We start from the raw sequence: 18,984 nt of genomic DNA, 5'->3' as shown, positions 1-18,984 counted from the left end.
CAGAGTGATAACAAACTTACAAAGCATGGATTTTCAGATGAACATAAAGCAAACAGCCATTATCTATCAAGTTAAGAAAGTACAATAGAGTCTGACAAGTTTGTTAGAGCACAGCATACTCTGGTGATCTTATCTATAGGTGCTAGAGCATCGTTTGGTTTAGATTTTACTAAGGGGATGGGTAGGGTACTTTGCAAAATTGTATATTTTCTTCTAACAAGACCTATAACACGTTCTACATGAATTCTGACATTAGCTATCTTACGAGTTGTTTCTACTTCTAAAGCGGATAATTGCTTTTTACCTTTAGTAAATGCTGGTATGTACAGTTTTGCCCCTTCGAATGCTACACTATCTGCTATATTAAACCCCCTATCTGCTAAAACAATATCCCCAGGTAATAACTTTTTTTAAATCCCACAGTTTTCAGTTAAATACTTATCACTCACCCTTCCCCCCCATGCCTTAGATATAAAAGATATACAACCTTGTGGAGAAATGCCAATTAGAAATTTAACAGTGTTATGATGTTTATAATTTGACCATGTCATTGCTCGAGCGATCAAACTGGAAGGGCGATCAATGAAAATTTCAAAGCAATCAATTATTACAGATACACTGTTACCAAAATTTTTCTTAAAAACAAGGGGCATGGTTTTTCTTAGTTCTGTACGCTGGGGCCACAGGATCAGAAAACTGAGACGGTTATTCATTGCTGTAATCCATTTGTCAAAAATTCTGCATGAAGTTGACAGTGATATACCGAATCGATAGGAAATATCTTGAAGAGAGAGTGAAAGCCTTAGCCTCATCAAAACTAAAATGAATTGTTGAAAAGGTGAGATAACATTTTGTGATGTACACTTGACATGGGACACAACAAGCTGGAAAACATTCATCAAGATGAGAAAGTTGGGTAAACCAGTATAGAATCTAACCTTATCATCTCCCCTATTACTAAAACTATTCTCATTTATCTGGAGTGATAGGAGCTGTGTCTTCAGGTTGTCTTGTTGTTCGGTGAGATACTGGACTGTGCACTGCATCCTGTCAATATCTTCTCCTGTCAGTTCTGTCTGACATCCTGCATCACACTTTGCTGCTACATGTATGTTTGGCACTACAGGGCTAGGTGGATCAATAATGCCACCAGCTGAAAATAAAATAAAATAAACCAATACATCTTATCACATGTAATTTCGTGAAAAAAAAACAACAAATGTTCCAACTAGCATTGATTGACAAGTTAAGATTAGAAAGTTTTGTTCAAAAACATCAGGGACATACTTGAATATCCATCTTCCTCAATCTTTATTCGTTTGTTGTTTCTTTCAGCAGCCCTGACACTCCTTGCCACCCCTAGGGTGATGTCAACTTTGTTGTGCCCGAGGTGCTGAGTTGGGGCCCAGTCCGGGTCTGTAAATGAGTACAGACTGGCCGGTTTCCCTGAGTGAAATGAAATGAGACTTTTAGCAGTGGAAAATCACTATAGAAAAAATAAATAAAATCAAGCTATTGGTATGATGTTCCTGTCAGTGTCAATATGCTTTTTACTAGAGTCAGTAAGAATTTTTCTTTATACTTGACTATTGACAGGATGTTTCATTGTATAAGCTTGAAATAACACCCTATCATAATATTTTCTCTGTCAACTCTAACCCTCATCATACAGTACCTTGGCCCTTGGCCCTGTAAAGTCGTGCAAAATATAGCCTTAATTAATTAATATAATGAAAACTTGAATGGAGGTAGAATTCTACTAAAAAATAAAAAGGTTTAATCCCGCCCGGGATCGAACATTCACGTCCTGTTCATTTCTGTAAAAACCACTAGCGAGCTCCGCTCTACCAACTGAGCTAACGGGATGCATGCTTACAAGGAGCGTAAAACTATAACGTAATGGGTATATTTAAACCTTGCAGTGTAACGTTACCTGCCACACACATAAAAAGGCGACACAAATTATTACCTGGCATAGTTTGCGTAACTGAAACAAAAGAACAGCAATCTTAATGTTAAAAAAAGGAGAGAGAATGGCCGAATACTACGGTAACCCTACTCCATGTTTTGGGGGGCACGGAAAACACCCGGGGCCCGGGAACAATGGCAGGCGGGCACTAACAACACAGATGCCGCCGAACTTTGCGAATGAGCCCGCCAAATTATTCCGTAAACAGAAAAGATGACTAAGACTAGTAACAGAACAGGGGGAACTTCATCAGAAATCCCACTCCCTTCCATGTCTTACCTGAGATGAAATGAAGACTGCATACTCGAGAGAATGTAGACTTGGACGGCGTCAGGTCGGCTAGCGACCGGTTGATATTTGCCAGCCATACCCGTCGTCTCTCTTCTGAAAGAAGTCTTGTTTTCTCTCCTTGGGATTCAATCATCTTCGGAATCCTGTGATAGCTGTACCCTTTATCTCGTTTACTATTATGGCCGCAGCCATAGACTGCGCACAGGACTGGCATAATGCGAACGGAAAGAAGAGCATTAGAAGAATGACAGCGAAATGAGTCCAGAGCACATGTGCGCAGCTGGAGGCGGATCACAACATGTCATCCAAGATGGCCGCCACTCGGTTCGAACGCGTTTGTGACGTCACGTGAAAACGAAGAATACACTCTTTTATTACCTTCGCGACGAATGGTTTCGTCGAGAAGGTTATGCGACGGTGCTTGTCTGTGTGTCTGTTAGTGAACAGAATAAGTCGAGAACGCCTGGATGGTTTGTTGTCGTAGTTGGTGTGTCGGTGTGTATGTGTCAAATCTCAAGATGATTAGATTTTGGGCAAAGTGTTTTGCATAATTAACGAGAAAAGTGTAAAAATGTGTTCAATTGTATGCTTTACTATGCGTTCTGGTTGGGACGTGTGGGGTGTATTGTTTCAGGGGATATTGATGGGGTCACAGATGGGGGGCAAAGTTGGTCATGAGGGGTCAGGCGGGAGACGTCAGTTATTGGGAAAAATTGGCTATCAGCCAGCTGTATTCATTGGTGTGGAATGTGGTGGACGAGGCAAAAGTCAGATGTCGGAAGGGGTAGGGAAAAGGTATTAGGAGAAAGTGGTGTGGAATTGGGCGGGGGGAGACCAAAATTGGATATACACTGCCTTACCTCGGGGAGAACCAGCAGTACTCGTGTGTCACAGTATGGGAAAAGGACGTTGTTCAGGGTAGGTGAGTTAACCATGTTATATCTAAGAAGGAAGAGGCGATTGACAGGAAGACCAAGGTTGCGCTGGGGCATGCCCTAAAGGCTTTAACGGCATTGTGAGAATTATCCTGGCGTCACTGGTAAGAAATCGATGAATATCGCTATGACTTTACGAAGTGAACGGGAAAATAAGACGCTACACTGACATTTGAAAAGAAAACGTTTATATAAAGAAGCCGTTGACAGTCTCTAAGTCCCATCTGTGGCAAAGTAGGGTTCGTGACATAAGTCCCCTCTGAGCGCAATGTGTTGGTTTACATGTTATATTACGCAACTTGTATGGCCGTAAAGCCAATAAAGGAATAGTATTGTTGGAGACAGCATGGGAATACCGAGCATGTCTGTGTGTCTGTTAGTGAACACGATAAGTCGAGAATTCTTGGAAGGATTGTCTTGGTATTTGGTATGTTGGTAGGTCTCGATGAAACCTGAAAATGATTAGATTTTGGGCCCCCTATCGGCTTGTTACGGTACTGCAGCGGAGCTTCATGTTATGATATCTCGTGTTGTGGACATGCTATGGAACTGATTTTTGAGTGGTAGATAGCTCGTTGGGCAGAGAGTAAGTGGTATAGGTTTGGGCCCCCTAGCAACTTTTTTGGAACTGCAGGGGTAGGTTTTGCTTCAGACTTTGAAAGGGAATAACTCAAGAAGGGCTTGATGGAAGGTCATGATTTTTTGCATGTACATAGCTTGAGCGATGATGTACATGATTGGATACTTATTATGCAAATCAGTAACTAATTTGCATAATTAATGAGGAAAGTTTATACATTCATCAATTTCCATGATAGGACTCGCAAACATGTGACATATGTAACTGAGGAAGAGAGAAATATTAATAGATATCAGCTATGCAAATGAGAACCTCATTTACATAATTAATGAGAAAATAATATAACTCGAGATGGGCTTGATGGATGGTCATGATTTTTGGTATGTAGATAGCTTATGTGATGCTTTGTATGATTGGATGATAATTATGCAAATCAGATTATAATTAATGAGGCAATTTTAAAAACCTGCTGTGTTCCATGATATGACTATTCAAATATGTGACATTTGTAACTGAGGAAGAGAGGAATGTCAATAGATAGAAATTATGCAAATGTAGGCCTAATTTGCATAATTCATGAGAAACTACTATCATTCCATACTAGTAAATAACGGCAATTTCATACTTGTAGCATTTAGAAGTTGTGTGAATGTGAACACCATTGAATCAAATTATGCTAATAAGGAGCTTATTTGCATTATTGATGAAAAATGTTAGCATAACCTTCTTTGTTAAGCTCATAATCATAACAAGGAGGTTTGGACAACTTATGTTATTTGGGTGAGGAGGATCAACTGGTATGATTTTTGATTGATGAAAAACACTCCTAATACGTCAGTCATAAAGGTCAAAATCATTTCGCGAAGGTATGAGGTCGTAGAACTCTTGTTAATACATTTTCCTATGTATTTCATGCAGGGGCCGTCACATGTCATAATGATGCTAAATTGGTTAAACCTATCTTTCCAATCTTTACTTTTAGATATCAACGAGTGTAGAGTGAATGAAAAGATCTGTGGAGAAGGTGCCGTGTGTGAAAACGCAGAGGGAAGCTACTTCTGCAGATGCTTTGAAGGGTTTGAGAAGGTCTCCGCAGATGGCTTCTGTGAAGGTAGGATAGCTAGTATCATTTCCATCTATTTATCCAAAGAAATCGGAGTCATTTTGGGAAAGATTTGAATTCAAATTTCAATTTTAACAATTGCACAAAATGACAAACACCTGTTAGCTTCCTTTACTAATCAAGGGCCTGGTTACATTCGTCGTATGATTGTTGTACTATCACAAATTAAGGACATTCTTGGGATGGTTGTGCCGCAGTGTCTTTGCCACGTAAGTTGTGTTATGTTGTAATGACCCTTGAGGTCAAGGTTGACATCACTGTATAGGAGTCACAGGATCACTCCGCCTACGTTACACCTACCACCGTGTGTGAGATTGCCATCTTGTATATCATTTCGGTCTGAATAAACATATCTGTTATCGAGCAGCATCCTTGTCTCTCAGTCTCTCAATCCTGCTCCTTGGTTACTTAATTATGCTTACAAAATTCAGCTGTCTTGTTACCAAAAAGGCTGCCTTAGATCCTTGTCAGCAGTTTTTTATGTGACGGCCAGCTTGAATATCTTACGATATCAAAATTGTATTACTACCTACGAAGACTGTGACTGCACCTTCAAGTTTCAGAATGTTGCCTCTGCTTAATATGTTGTCTTTATGAATTTTCAGATGTGGATGAGTGTGCCGTACCTGGCACCTGCCCAGGTGACTGTGTCAACACACCTGGTTCCTACAGCTGCACCTGCAGAAGGGGCTACACGGGAAACGGGACCCATTGCGAAGGTACAACAATGCTTTGCATCTGAGCATTGCAACCTAATGTGCTTCTTTTATTTTTACCTGTAATTGCATCCTCTTTTGTTTTAGGAACAAGCTTGCAAGGGTATGTTTGAATGTAGCAGTTTATGTACATAAGGATGTGTAATGTTCTCACCAAAGCTGTTTGTTGTATCAATATTTTCATTAATCATTACAAACCTCTTTTTATAAATATTCCACCAATGATCTTTTACAGGGTTCTAGATCTCATTTTTGTAATTGACTGTAACCCTGAACATAATACGTTTTCGCGGATTTCTATCCTAATAGAAAAGAGTGTCCTAAATGACATATCTTGCACTATCCAACCTATCCTTTACGGTAATGAAACTTATGAAATATTTTTTTGTCAGACTTGGATGAGTGTGCGGAGTCCGAGCATGACTGTGACATCAACGCTCGCTGTGGCAACACTGTGGGATCGTACTTCTGTCAGTGCTACCAGGGTTTCCATGGTGACGGTTTCCGCTGTGGAGGTGAGTTTGAAGTCTTAAACCTCTGTGATCATACTTCTGTCAGTGCTACCAGGGTTTCCATGGTGACGGTTTCCGTTGTGGAGGTGAGTTTGAACTTGAAGTCTACCTCTGTGATCATATTTCTGTCAGTGCTACCACAGTTTCCATGGTGATGGTTTTCTGTTGTGGAGGTGAGTTTGAACTTGAAGTTGTGCTGAGTCAGACCTGCCCCCTATCATGGCACTGCTGTATTACAGCAGCATAGGGTAGGCATAAGTGGTACGGACGTGCAAGGTGTACAAACTTCACAGGTCCAATTACGGCTCCTGACTCATAGTCACTCTCAGGTAACCGACAGCCTATCTGGGTGACCGCTGAGCTGAAAGTTCACTCCATTAAAAGGTTTGCTCTGTCAGCTCTTCTTGACTCAAGAGTAACTCTAGAACACATCTCCGGCTGCAGGTCAATATGGTAATGACTGGTAAATACTTCATCTACCCAGAAAAGTGAAATATAGAGTGCTTGCCGTGCTTTGATGTACAATCAAAGGCAAGCTATTTAAAATGTTAACTAACATCTCGAGATGCCATGTTTACCTTACAGATGTAAAGTTCCCATTAAGCAAGATGAACTAAGACCTGATACTGTCATGTTGTTAAGGGTTCAACCGTATCGCCCCTAATGTTTGTGAATGAGTTCAATAGCACAGCCTAATGGCTTCATCATGTAAGCATGACGTCACCACGGGTTAATGACCCCATCATGTAAGGCTGACGTCATAGCAGCCCACCATCCGCTACAAACCAGCGTCACAGAGACGGTAAATCAAGGCACTCTACTGTACACGGTGTGTTGTCACCTCATGATATGGACATGCATCACATCACAACGGCATGTCAACACGTTTGTCTACACATGGTCCCCCTCTCTTAAGCTTGCCTGTCATATATATAATGATATATGTTGATAGAGTTATTAGGACTCATGGTTCCCCTCTCTTGCCTGTCATAAGGCGGTTTTGTTTTAGTCCATGCCATATATTAACACGGAGTGTCCACTGTGGCTCATTTTCAAACCCATTCAAATGTACATGCAGTGGTAGAAAAACCAACTACAAAGCCCCGGGGCCCCTCCTAATGCATTATCTAAAGCAACAAGAGTCACTGTTCACTCCCCATGGTTACTCTTCCAACTTTTCTTGACTGACGAATAGCCTAGATCGTAACACATCTCTGGCTGCTGGTGACATTGTAGTTACTAGGTAAATACTCCAACTGTCCCATAAAGCCATCTATGTTAACTCTACAAATATTCTACTTAAAGTTCACCGTCGAAACAGCGCCCCCAGCCGTTGCCTGAAGGTTCTGTACGCGATGGTGTAGATGACGGGGTTCAGCGCGCTGTTCAGGAAGTACAGGTGCTGGAAGAAGTTGGATACGCCCAACTCTACGTCACTCAGTCTGTGGTAGTCCTCTGGTGACAGCGTCATGATGTAGATGGTGAGGATGACGTGTGGCAGCCACGTGACCAGGAACACGGTGGTGACCAGAAGCAGCATCTTGGCGAGTCTAAAGTGGTGCAGCAGGACCACGCGCTGGGAGGGCCTCGCGGTCAGCGGTTCCGGGGGTCCACCAGGGCTGCCAGCGGTCTCCTGCTGCAGACTTTCCGTATTCTCCTGCTGCAGTCTCCCTTCTGGCTGCAGATTTTCCTGCTGCAGTCTCCCCTCTAACTGCAGGGTTTCAGTCTGTGTCTGCAGAGACTCGTGCATCCTCCCCATCCCCATTGCTGCGGCCCGGGAGTCGTACACGCGTTTGTAGACCTGAAATGAAAAGACAGTTTTATTAGAATTGTATGAGGGAGTGCTGCATGGCGATCGGGAGCTTCAGATGTGTGTGTGTGCGCGCGCGCGCGCGCGTGTGTGTGTGTGTGCGCGCGCGCGTGTTTGTGTGTATGGACATCCCTCACCATGGCGTAGATGACCACGATGACGAAGCCTGAGGAGAAGATGGGGACGGTGACGATGATGAAGGAGGCGAGTGCCCAGGCGTGGTTGTTGGTGCCGAGGCCGAAGCACGCCGTCATGGTGCAGTTCAGCTCCTGCAGCAGAAAGACGCCCTCATGCGCCGTCAGGAGGTACGGCACCGACAGAAGGAACCCCAGGGTCAGGGCGGCCACGCTCACCAGCACCGCGCGCCTGTTACTGTATGACAGAAAATGTTGCAATGAAATAATAAACTATAGTCAAACTCGAAGACTTTGACTCACCGGAATTTTTGACCGAATCATTTGGTGTTCTTTACCTATCTGACCCAAGCCGCACGTCTGACATCAGTACCGGGCCAACCGGGACAGGGCACGGTACCAACCTCTGACGTCAGCACCGGGCCATCCGGGACAGGGCACGGTACCGACCTCTGACGTCAGCACCGGGCCAACCGGGACAGGGCACGGTACCGACCTCTGACGTCAGCACCGGGCCAACCGGCACAGGGCACGGTACCGACCTCTGACGTCAGCACGTCTGACGTCAGCACCGGGCCAACCGGGACAGGGCACGGTACCGACCTCTGACGTCAGCACCGGGCCATCCGGGACAGGGCACGGTACCGACCTCTGACGTCAGCACCGGGCCAACCGGGACAGGGCACGGTACCGACCTCTGACGTCAGCACCGGGCCAACCGGCACAGGGCACGGTACCGACCTCTGACGTCAGCACGTCTGACGTCAGCACCGGGCCAACCGGGACAGGGCACGGTACCGACCTCTGACGAACTTTGACCCAGTTTTGACGTCATACGTGCGGGAAAATCCAGCTTCATATCCATAGCCAAAGCCATAACTCTGCATAGTCTAGTTTGGCAGCCCTGGCTGTGCGTGCTGAAATAAAAATAAAACAAAGGCATTGGGATAAAGTATGCTAATCTACAAACCCTGTAATGAATATGAACATTTTTGAAGGCCAGTTTGATATCTGCATATCTGATTAGGCGAGACAAAGGCGTTAGGATAACGCATGTTGATGTACCAACCCGGACAGGTAGAAGTCCGTGGGCCGCCTCACGGCGCGCAGCCGGTCCTCCGCGATGGCGATGAGCAGCAGCAGCGAGCTGAGCAGGCTGCCGACCGTCAGACACGACTCCGTCTCGCACCAGCCTGGCGCGCTGTAGCTGTACCGGAAGTACGAGAACACCCGCATGGGCACCGCCACCGCGCTGATGACCAGGTCCACGCCGGCCAGGGCCAGGATGAAGACCGTCGCCGACGACTTCCTCCTCCGGTGGACGCTGACGGTGATGACCAGCAGGTTGCCGACGGTCCCGAAGATGCAGACGAGGAGGAGGAGGACGATGACGGGCAGCTGCTGCTGAGCGAACCGCCGGTCCAGCTCCGCTACCGGCCCGGCCCCGTCCGCGGGACACGGCGGGACGGACGAGTTCGGGGCGACCGGGACCAGATGGTACATCTCCCCGCTCATATGGGCTCCTCGTTACCGGGGGAGGTTGAGCTGCTTCTGCTTCGTGGGGTTCAAACAACTCAGCGAATCAGCAGCATAATTGATAGAACACTAACGGTTATATATGATGCCCTTTCACACTAGAAGCGACAACATGAGGTGAGTTCTGCCGTGGGCAGAAGCGCAGACTGAAGTCCTGGCGCCACAAGATGCCGTGTAGCCAGACGTGATTGGGCTGCTTCTACTGCGGCGGCTCTGATGTTACAAGTAGCGGGAGGAGTACTGTACTGTTGCCCTCCCAGTCCTGGCGCCACAAGATGCGGTGTAGCCAGACGTGATTGGGCTGCTTCTACCGCGGCGGCTCTGATGTTACAAGTAGCGGGAGGAGTACTGTACTGTTACCCTCCCAGTCCTGGCGCCACAAGATGCGGTGTAGCCAGACGTGATTGGGCTGCTTCTACCGCGGCGGCTCTGATGTTACAAGTAGCGGGAGGAGTACTGTACTGTTGCCCTCCCAGTCCTGGCGCCACAAGATGCTGTGTAGCCAGACGTGATTGGGCTGCTTCTACCGCGGCGGCTCTGATGTTACAAGTAGCGGGAGGAGTACTGTACTGTTGCCCTCCCAGTCCTGGCGCCACAAGATGCTGTGTAGCCAGACGTGATTGGGCTGCTTCTACCGCGGCGGCTCTGATGTTACAAGTAGCGGGAGGAGTACTGTACTGTAGCGGGAGGAGTAATGTACTGTAGCGGGAGGAGTGATGTACTGTTGCGGGAGGAGTGATGTACTGTTGCCCTCCCAGTCCCGGAGCCCCACGATGCCGCGCGTCATGCAAATATTCTTACGTATGACTCCCTTCCGACCTTGACAGCCAATCCTGTCGATATGCCCACAGATCATGTTTGCTCACTGGTTAAGGCTCCCCATCTACCCACGCCAGCAGGACTAAAAGCACCGACATCAACACACATGTCAGATCCTCATGTTTGTTTTACATAAAGCCGACATGTTCAGTGCCGCGGGATGTGAGCATAGGGTCATCAGAATAGCAATCATTTTGTGTACTAAGGCTGCCATTATGGAAATTATACACCTCACGTATTATTTTAACCTCCCTGCAGCCTAAGCCAATAATCAATAAAGATTCGGTGCCAAATGGCTACCTTGGCAAGAAGAAGGTTAATGGCATAAGAAATGCTGGAAAGGTTAAAAATCTTATACTATACTATATACTGCACTAGACTAGACTAGAAAGAGATCTAGAGAGAAAAGAGAGAGAGAGAGAAATCAATATCAGTTAGGCTTGCAAATCTTTATATATAGTTATATGTATTTACAAATATGTTGATCTGTTGTCTTCTCTAAAATGTGCCACATGTATCCTACAGAGATTGCATTCTTATGTACAATGGTTGTGCAATAGAGGCTTTACAATTCATTATATAAAGTCATTATATATCCTAAGGTACACTTGTGTTGTCATCTCCTTATGTTAATTCACACGTATGTATACGTATACCGTTGGTATTCAGGTTGATATATACGTCCCCCTTCCGTGATACTGAATTTTATTCGGTCGGTGGGCCACTGGTGTTATCGAAAAGTACGTTGAAAAATCATGCGAGAGCACAGTTCGTCCTGTGGCGTACTGAGGTAGAGGCGATGTACCCTGGGGCCTTTGCAGACTCCGGTACACCGCTGGTCTCAGCTGCTAGTAACGGCCACGAGGCTGGGTGGGGATGGAAGGCACGGCCAAATGCACCATGGGATAGGAGTAGACGTCACTTCCGGATCGCTGGGACGCCGCCCCGCCGGGTGTCCGGAAGTCCTTCTACACTTCTCCATCTATAACATTGCCAGCAAGAATGAAGATCATGAATTCTAGATGAATGTCCAACAACTAAATCTAGAGGGTCTCTCAATAGATCTCTAGATCTGAAGCGAAGGTGATCTGTAATTTCTAACACAATGATTGCTGATGTTCAGTCGTAACTTTGGGCAACTACAATTTTCCCAAAGTGTTGGAAATTACAGTTTAACTTTGCTACAGAATGATATCTACCAACGCAGATGACCTGACAAGCGATGATCTACAGTCGTATTGTGCTGGATTTAAGGTGCAAGGAGTAAGAAATGAACAATTTGCATTCAGAACATGTATGAATTTGTAAAGGTAACGAATTGGGAACACTACTGTACCTATGTCATTTCTGCCGTTCCTCGCCGGCCGGCAGCGTAGAACCAGGCGTGTGATCTGCAGGCCGGCGACCAGACAGCCGACGCCTACCACGACGCCCACTGCGACCAAAGGAGTCTCGGCTGTGAAGTCAATCACAAGAGTAAATCGATGTAATACCAATCTATTTCAACATCATCATACAGGCTGAAACAGTTTCTCTTCCGTAATCAGCAGTGCATTTTAGACCGTTGTCCAGACGGTCTATTGTTAGCATATGTCAACTTCAACTGTCTATCAATTGTATTATACGTTTTGTTCCTTGTATTTGTACTCCAGGAATAATAGTGTGAGGTAAGATTTGTAATAATTGAACACTCATGGAGATCTGAATAAGACAGAAATAAAACAAAATTCAGCTTGCCTATGCATGTTGGAAGAGGGTCACTCCATGTTCCGTTGGCTTGGCATGTCGCGCTGACGGCGCCGTCCATCTCAAACCCCTGGTTACAGGAGAACGTCACCTCGTCCTGGTAGGCGCTCGCCCCGGGAGGACTCAGCGCTCCGTTGGCTGGGGCCGCCAACGCCGGACATTCTCTAGCTGAAATGGTGACGTATTTTTCACCAAGACCCTTTCAGGTAATACATGTATGAACTACTCGTGTATTTATGTACTTTCCACTAGGATGAGAAAAGCGACCACGTTTCGAGCAGCAGAGAAGAAATATCTAATATGTTATTCGAACTTTTTGACGTTTTGTAAGATTTAAACCGGTATGATACTTCAACTAAAAAGAAATTTGCCCCGATGTTTTCCCTCATTTTGGACATATTTGATAATTATCAATATTTACGTGTGTAATCTGTTTGTAGTGCGGAAACCTGAGTTGTAGAAGGTGTGGCGACATGCATTGTAGTAATAGGAGTTGTAGAAGGCGCGGTGGCGTTCGTTGTAGTAATAGGAATTGCAGAACCTCTGGTGACGTTCGTTGTAATGATAGCTATAGGAGTTGTAGAAGGTGCGGTGGCGTTCGTTGTAGTAATAGGAATTGTAGAACCTCTGGTGACGTTCGTTGTAGTGATAGCTTTAGGAGTTGTAGAAGTTGTGGTGGCGTTCGTTGTAGAAAATGGAGTTGTAGAAGTTGTGGTGACGTTCGTTGTAGTAATAGGAGTTGTAGAAGTTGTGGTGGCGTTCGTTGTAGAAAATGGAGTTGTAGAAGTTGTGGTGATGTTCGTTGTAGAAAATGGAGTTGTAGAAGTTGTGGTGACGTTCGTTGTAGAAAATGGAGTCGCAGAAGTTGTGGTGACGTTCGTTGTAGAAAATGGAGTTGTAGAAGTTGTGGTGGCGTTCGTTGTAGAAAATGGAGTTGTAGAAGTTGTGGTGACGTTCGTTGTAGAAAATGGAGTTGTAGAAGCTGTTGTGACGCTCGTTGTAGACACTGGAGTTGTTGGTGCTGTGGTGAAGTTCGTTGTAGAAAAAGGAGTTGTAGAAGCTGTAGTGGCGTTCGTTGTAGGAACTGCAGTTGTTGGAGCTGTGGATGATATTCATGTAAGTCAGATGAATAGAATGTTTTTGATTATTGAGAAATGCCTTTTGACAAGTGTTAACTATATGGCGAATGTCTCTACACTAGAAATCGATAGATGTTACTATTACATATGAACCTGGCAGCCTTCTTACGTGTGCATGTTGGAACAGGATTTGTCCATGTCCCGTCGGCTTGGCACCTGGTGTCAGAAGCGCCGTTCCGCGCGTATCCCGCGTTACAGCTGAAGGTGACCAGGATCGGGTAGGAGTTCGCTCCGGCGGGAGTTAGCGATCCAAAGGCAGGGGCCGTCAGGGTCGGGCATTAAACAGCTGGGATGAAAAGCACCCAAAAAATACTTTCTGTCAAACCTGGATATAGAATCTAAGTATTCTGCAATGTATAAGATGTATATCTAGCTGATGAATCTACAAGCACAACGGGCCTTTCCCGCACAATATACTGGTATAAATACATTTAGAACGATGGCTAGAAGTAAACGTCTATTTGCCTACGTTTGAACATTAAATGGTCTCCTTTATCATACTCTTACCGCTATTATACATGCGCATAAAGCTGCATTTTGATAGAAATTGATTGTAAATAATGAAATGTGAAACTCATCTTACGTCTGCATGTTGGGACAAGGTTACTCCATGTTCCGTCAGCTTGGCACGTCGCATCAGCAGCGCCTTCCAACGCGTATCCGTGGTAACACGAGAAGGTGACCACAGTCTGGTAAGAAGGTATAAAATCTATGGTGACTTCGGTTGTAGGACATAAATTTGTTGGAGCTGTGGTGACTTCCGTTGTAGGTACTGGAGTTGTTGGAGCTGTGGTGAATTCCGTTGTAGGTACTGGAGTTGTTGGAGCTGTGGTGAATTCCGTTGTAGGTACTGGAGTTGTTGGAGCTGTGGTGACTTCTGTTGTAGGTAAAGGAGTTGTTAGAGCAGTGGTGACTTCTGCTGTAGGTACTGGAGTTGTTGGAGCTGTGGTGACTCCCGTTGTAGGTACTGGAGTTGTTGGGGCGGTGGTGACCTTCGTTGTAGGTACTGGAGTTGTTGGAGCTGTGGTGACTTCCGTTGTAGGTACTGGAGTTGTTGGAGCTGTGGTGAATTCCGTTGTAGGTACTGGAGTTGTTGGAGCTGTGGTGAATTCCGTTGTAGGTACTGGAGTTGCTGGAGCTGTGGTGACTTCTGTTGTAGGTAAAGGAGTTGTTAGAGCTGTGGTGACTTCTGCTGTAGGTACTGGAGTTGTTGGAGCTGTGGTGACTCCCGTTGTAGGTACTGGAGTTGTTGGGGCGGTGGTGACCTTCGTTGTAGGTACTGGAGTTGTTGGAGCTGTGGTGACTCCCGTTGTAGGTACTGGAGTTGTTGGAGCTGTGGTGAGTTCCGTTGAAGTAATTTGACTTGTTGGGGCTGTGGTGAGTTCCGTTGTAGTAATTTGACTTGTTGGGGCTATGGTGAGTTCCATTGTAGACACTGTACTTGTTAGAGCTGTGGTGACTTCCGTTGTAGACACTGGAGTTGTTGGGGCTGTGGTGACTTCCGTTGCAGTAATTTGAGTTGTTGGGGCTTTGGTGACTTTCGTTGTAGACACTGGAGTTGTTGGAGCTGTAGCGACTTCCGTTGTAGTAAGTGGAGTTGTTAGGGCTGTGGTGAGTTCCGTTGTAGACACTGGAGCTGTTTCAGCTGTGGTGACTTCCGTTGTAGTAATTTGACTTGTTGGGGCTGTGGTATGTTCCGTTGTAGACACTGGAGTTGTTGGGGCTTTGTTGACTTCCATTGTAGACACTGGAGTTGTTGGGTCTGTGATGACTTCCGTTGTAATGATTTGAGTTGTTGGAGCTGTAGCAACTTCCGTTGTAGTAAATGGAGTTGTAAGGGCTGTGGTGAGTTCCGTTGTAGACACTGGAGTTGTTGGAGCTGTGGTGACCTCCGTTGTGGACACTGGAGTTCTTGGAGCTGTGGTGACCTCCGTTGTAGGTACTGAATTTCTTAGAGCGGTGGTGACTTCAGTTGTGGACACTGGAATTGTTGGAGCTGTGGTGACTTCCATTGTAGTTATTTCAGTTGTTGGAGCCGTGGTGACTCCCGTTGTAGGACCTGAAGTTGTTTGAGCTGAGGTGACTCCCGTTGTAGGTACTGGAGTTTTTAGAGCGGTGGTGACTTCCGTTGTAGGTACTGGAGTTGTTGGAGCTTTGTTGACCTCCGTTGTAGGTACTGGAGTTTTTAGAGCGGTTGTGACCTCCGTTGTAGGTACTGGAGTTGTTGGAGCTGTGGTGACTCCCGTTGTAGTACCTGAAGTTGTTGTAGCGGCGATGACTTCCGTTGTAGTAATTTGAGTTGTTGGATCCGTGGTGATTTCCGTTGTAGACACTGGAGTTGTTAAAGGAAGGTAAAGCAGTTTTATGGCCAAAAAAGTGGAAATGAATAAAGACTGAAATATTTATGATATTGACATTTACTAACACTGTTTAGCACATTTGCGTAATGACTTCATACTTTGAGCTTTTAAAGCCACACAAAAACGAGCCTGATGATGATACGACGCCATCATCATTTTAAAGCCATCATCACTGGTGATCTCGAACACAAGCTTTTCGCGAGGCCACAAAAACTCCAGCGAAATTGCGCAACACAATCGTTTTTCGCCGTCAGTCTTCGGCAGGGTTCAGCGAGGTTTCAGAAAATTCCGGTGACAATTGTCTTGCCGCTATTTTCCCGTCAAAAACAACGAGAAAACGTCCGCCTGGGCGACCCCGTGAGTTTTCTACACCAGTCAAGAAAAGGAAGGCTCAGGAGATACTAAAGACGTGTTTTGGGCAACGCATTTGATCAAATCCCCGGAAGCGTTCGGGACGCGTCGGCGAAGTTCGACCGCGCTCGGGAGATTTGTAGAATGGCTGCTCCCCCAGGCGTGCCGATAGCGCGACAATTTTCTGTGAGTTCTCACATCACAACGATGTCGTATTTTTGCATAATGGACGTCGCTACACATTGTGATAGTGTTGTTTGAACTAATCATGTATAGACATGGTTGCTGGAATTGTTCTATGTGGGTGTTCTGCAGATGATCGTATAGACAATGGAGAAGGCCCGACATTCCGAGTTAGTAGGAAACTGCGACTGCAGGAGAAGTTGCGACCCCTGTCAGTTAACAGCAATTAAAAAACCAAGCATGAAAGCACTCTACAGCACTAGGGTTAGAGCCCCTTCTATTATCTCTGAGGAAACTGAATTCCCTACTGGAACTCATGACGCTTCACCCTCAATGTCTCCGCGACAAGATCTGCGAGAAAGGGGTGAAGTCGAAGGTAGTAACCGAAGAGACAAATTGCTTGACTGCAAGCACTCCTTAAATGTGGCAACTATGAATGTGAGGTCAATTAGAGCTGAAAGTAAGCGACATGAACTGGTTAACCTATGCAACACTTATGCTATTTCCATACTTGGTGTAGTTGATCATGAAACAGTACACAAGGATGATGAAGAACAAGTTTTATTCCAAACTTATGAAAATTTCACATTGATCACCACCTTAGCATGGAGGAATATGAGCAATGCTGCCGCTGGAGGTGTGGGTTTCCTATTAGACAGGAACGCAGAAAACGCTCTGTCTGAGGTTCAACCATGGAACGAAAGAATTGTTGTGACTAATTTCATCTGCAAAAACTACCCAACACTTACTATTATAGTCCACTACTCGCCTGTCGAGGGTAGTGTAGGTGCTGAAGAACACTACAACAATCTACGAGATGCAATACTAGAAATCCCCAAACATAATGTATTATTGGTCATTGGGGACTTTAATACTCTCCAAGCAGAGGAGTGGGTCCGGCAGGTTTTTGGCGTGTTTTTATAGGCGTTTTTGTCTGGCTATCTACTTTGTCATGGTTTCTTTGTCTCTTGTTATAGAGACAAATAAACCATGACAAAGTAGATAGCCAGACAAAAACGCCTAAAAACACGCCAAAAACCTGCCGGACCCACTCCTCTGCTTGGAGAGTAGACTTTAATGCACATCTTGGAAAGGAAATGGCACCATTTACATATCACCAGAGCACAAACAGAAATGGGAAATTCGTTGGTGATTTAGTGAATGAAGTTGGTCTTATTTCTGCTAACACCAAGTTCCAAAAAGAAACCTGGTAAACTGTGGACCTATATCTCTGATATGAGTGGAGTCAAAACCCATGTTGATTTCATCATGGTGAACAAAAAGTGGACAAACTCTGTGAAAAACTGTGAAGTATATGGCACATTCAGTAGCATAGGCTCAGATCACAGAGTTGTTACTGCTAGGTTAAAACTGAGCTTGCGAACAAGTAAAACTCCCCCAAGGATAATGTATGACTGGAATATCCTGAGAGATGAACAGGTCCAGCTGCAGTATACAGTGGAAGTAAAAAAACAGATTTGCTGCACTGCAAATAGATAGTGACACAACAACTGAGTCATACGAGCACTTCATACAGGCAAACGATGAAGCTGCAAGGTCACTTATACCTCGCAAAAAGAGGTCGAAGAAGAAGTGCTCTTCTGAAGACACTAGGGTATCGAGAGCCGTGAAAAATTTCCGGTGCATGTTTGACAAGTACCAGAAACTTCCAAACAACAAAAACTGTGATAATCTACAAAAAGCCAAAGTCAACCTCGAACAAGCGTATAAAGACGGTGATGAGGAGGAACTAACAGAAATGATACAACAAGTCGAGGAAGCTGAATCAACATGTAGACACAGTGTAAGCTGGAAACTGATAAATAACATCACCGGAAGGAAAAGTGTCAAGAAGAGTGTTCTTAAGGGAACTGGTAAAGAGGACAGGCTAAAAAAAATGGCAACAACACTTTAGTCAACTTCTCGGTTTTGAACCAAATGTTGATGGCTTGCCCGATGAAGCAATCCCTCAAATATTTCAGAACCTTAATATTCGAGAAGATCCATTTACAATTGATGAGTACATTGCTGCCAAGAACAGGCTAAAACTTGGGAAGTCTGCAGGGCCCGACGGCATTCCCCCAGAAGCCATAAAGTTATGTGACTTTGATGAAATCATCCTGACCTCCTCCAACAAACTTTTTGAAGGAGATAGACCCGAACAGTGGGCAATAGGAAACCTTGTCCCTGTTCAAAAATCTGGAGATTTAACTAACTACACAAACTACAGGGGCATCATGCTTACTTCAGTTGCGGCCAAGATTACCAACAAAATGATATTGATATTATACAGCCGGGAATTGACAAGCTTCTTAGGCCCAATCAAAATGGCATTCGCCCGGGTCGTTCAACGACCTCCCAAATCCTTGCGCTTCGGAGACTGATCGAAGGTGTACAGAGTAAAGACCTGCAAGCAATCATTATATTCGTCGATTTTAGTAAGGCCTTAGATAGCATACATAGGGTGAAAATGATGAACATCCTTAAGGCCTATGGAATCCCCGTAAAGCTTGTAGAGGTCATTAACAAACTGTATGAGAACACCCGAGCAAAAGTGCTGTCTCCAGATGGTGAAACTGATATGTTCAATATTACAGCGGGAGTTTTACAGGGAGATACCCTTGCACCTTATCTTTTTGTGATTGTCCTTGACTACATCATGCGTCAAACACTTGGGGACAGAGAGTCTGAGTTTGGCTTTGAACTTGAAAGTAGGAAAAGTAGCCGCCACCCCCCTGTTGTAGTCAATGACCTAGACTTTGCAGACGATATTGCCTTGC

General features: G+C 45.2%; 3 protein-coding genes across 3 annotated transcripts in view; 1 reads left to right on the top strand and 2 right to left on the bottom strand.

Annotated features, from left to right (window-relative positions):
- Positions 1–2,621, bottom strand: LOC136438113 (uncharacterized). Its single transcript, XM_066432816.1, has 3 exons — positions 2,249–2,621; positions 1,288–1,446; positions 1–1,153 (listed from the first exon to the last, which is right to left on the bottom strand). Exons 1-3 carry the CDS (start codon positions 2,472–2,474, stop codon positions 411–413), a joined length of 1,128 nt encoding a protein of 375 aa, XP_066288913.1. The 5' UTR covers positions 2,475–2,621; the 3' UTR covers positions 1–410.
- The window catches only part of LOC136438104 (fibrillin-2-like), a 64,185-nt gene that overhangs the window by 12,834 nt on the left and 32,367 nt on the right, over positions 1–18,984 (top strand). The window contains exons 10-12 of the mRNA XM_066432783.1: positions 4,758–4,886; positions 5,504–5,617; positions 6,007–6,129. Of these exons, the coding sequence (XP_066288880.1) occupies positions 4,758–4,886; positions 5,504–5,617; positions 6,007–6,129 (366 nt within the window). The remainder of the gene's footprint in view (positions 1–4,757; positions 4,887–5,503; positions 5,618–6,006; positions 6,130–18,984) is intronic.
- LOC136438112 (probable G-protein coupled receptor No18) lies at positions 7,291–9,888 on the bottom strand. The gene is made up of 3 exons (XM_066432815.1): positions 9,140–9,888; positions 8,074–8,308; positions 7,291–7,927 (listed from the first exon to the last, which is right to left on the bottom strand). Exons 1-3 carry the CDS (start codon positions 9,583–9,585, stop codon positions 7,433–7,435), a joined length of 1,176 nt encoding a protein of 391 aa, XP_066288912.1. The 5' UTR covers positions 9,586–9,888; the 3' UTR covers positions 7,291–7,432.

The sequence above is a fragment of the Branchiostoma lanceolatum genome, chromosome 7 (assembly GCF_035083965.1).
Source record: "Branchiostoma lanceolatum isolate klBraLanc5 chromosome 7, klBraLanc5.hap2, whole genome shotgun sequence".
NCBI classification, from domain to species: Eukaryota; Metazoa; Chordata; class Leptocardii; order Amphioxiformes; family Branchiostomatidae; genus Branchiostoma; species Branchiostoma lanceolatum.
Note: the sequence above shows the minus strand (reverse complement) of the source record. Positions and strands in the feature narration are given on the sequence as shown.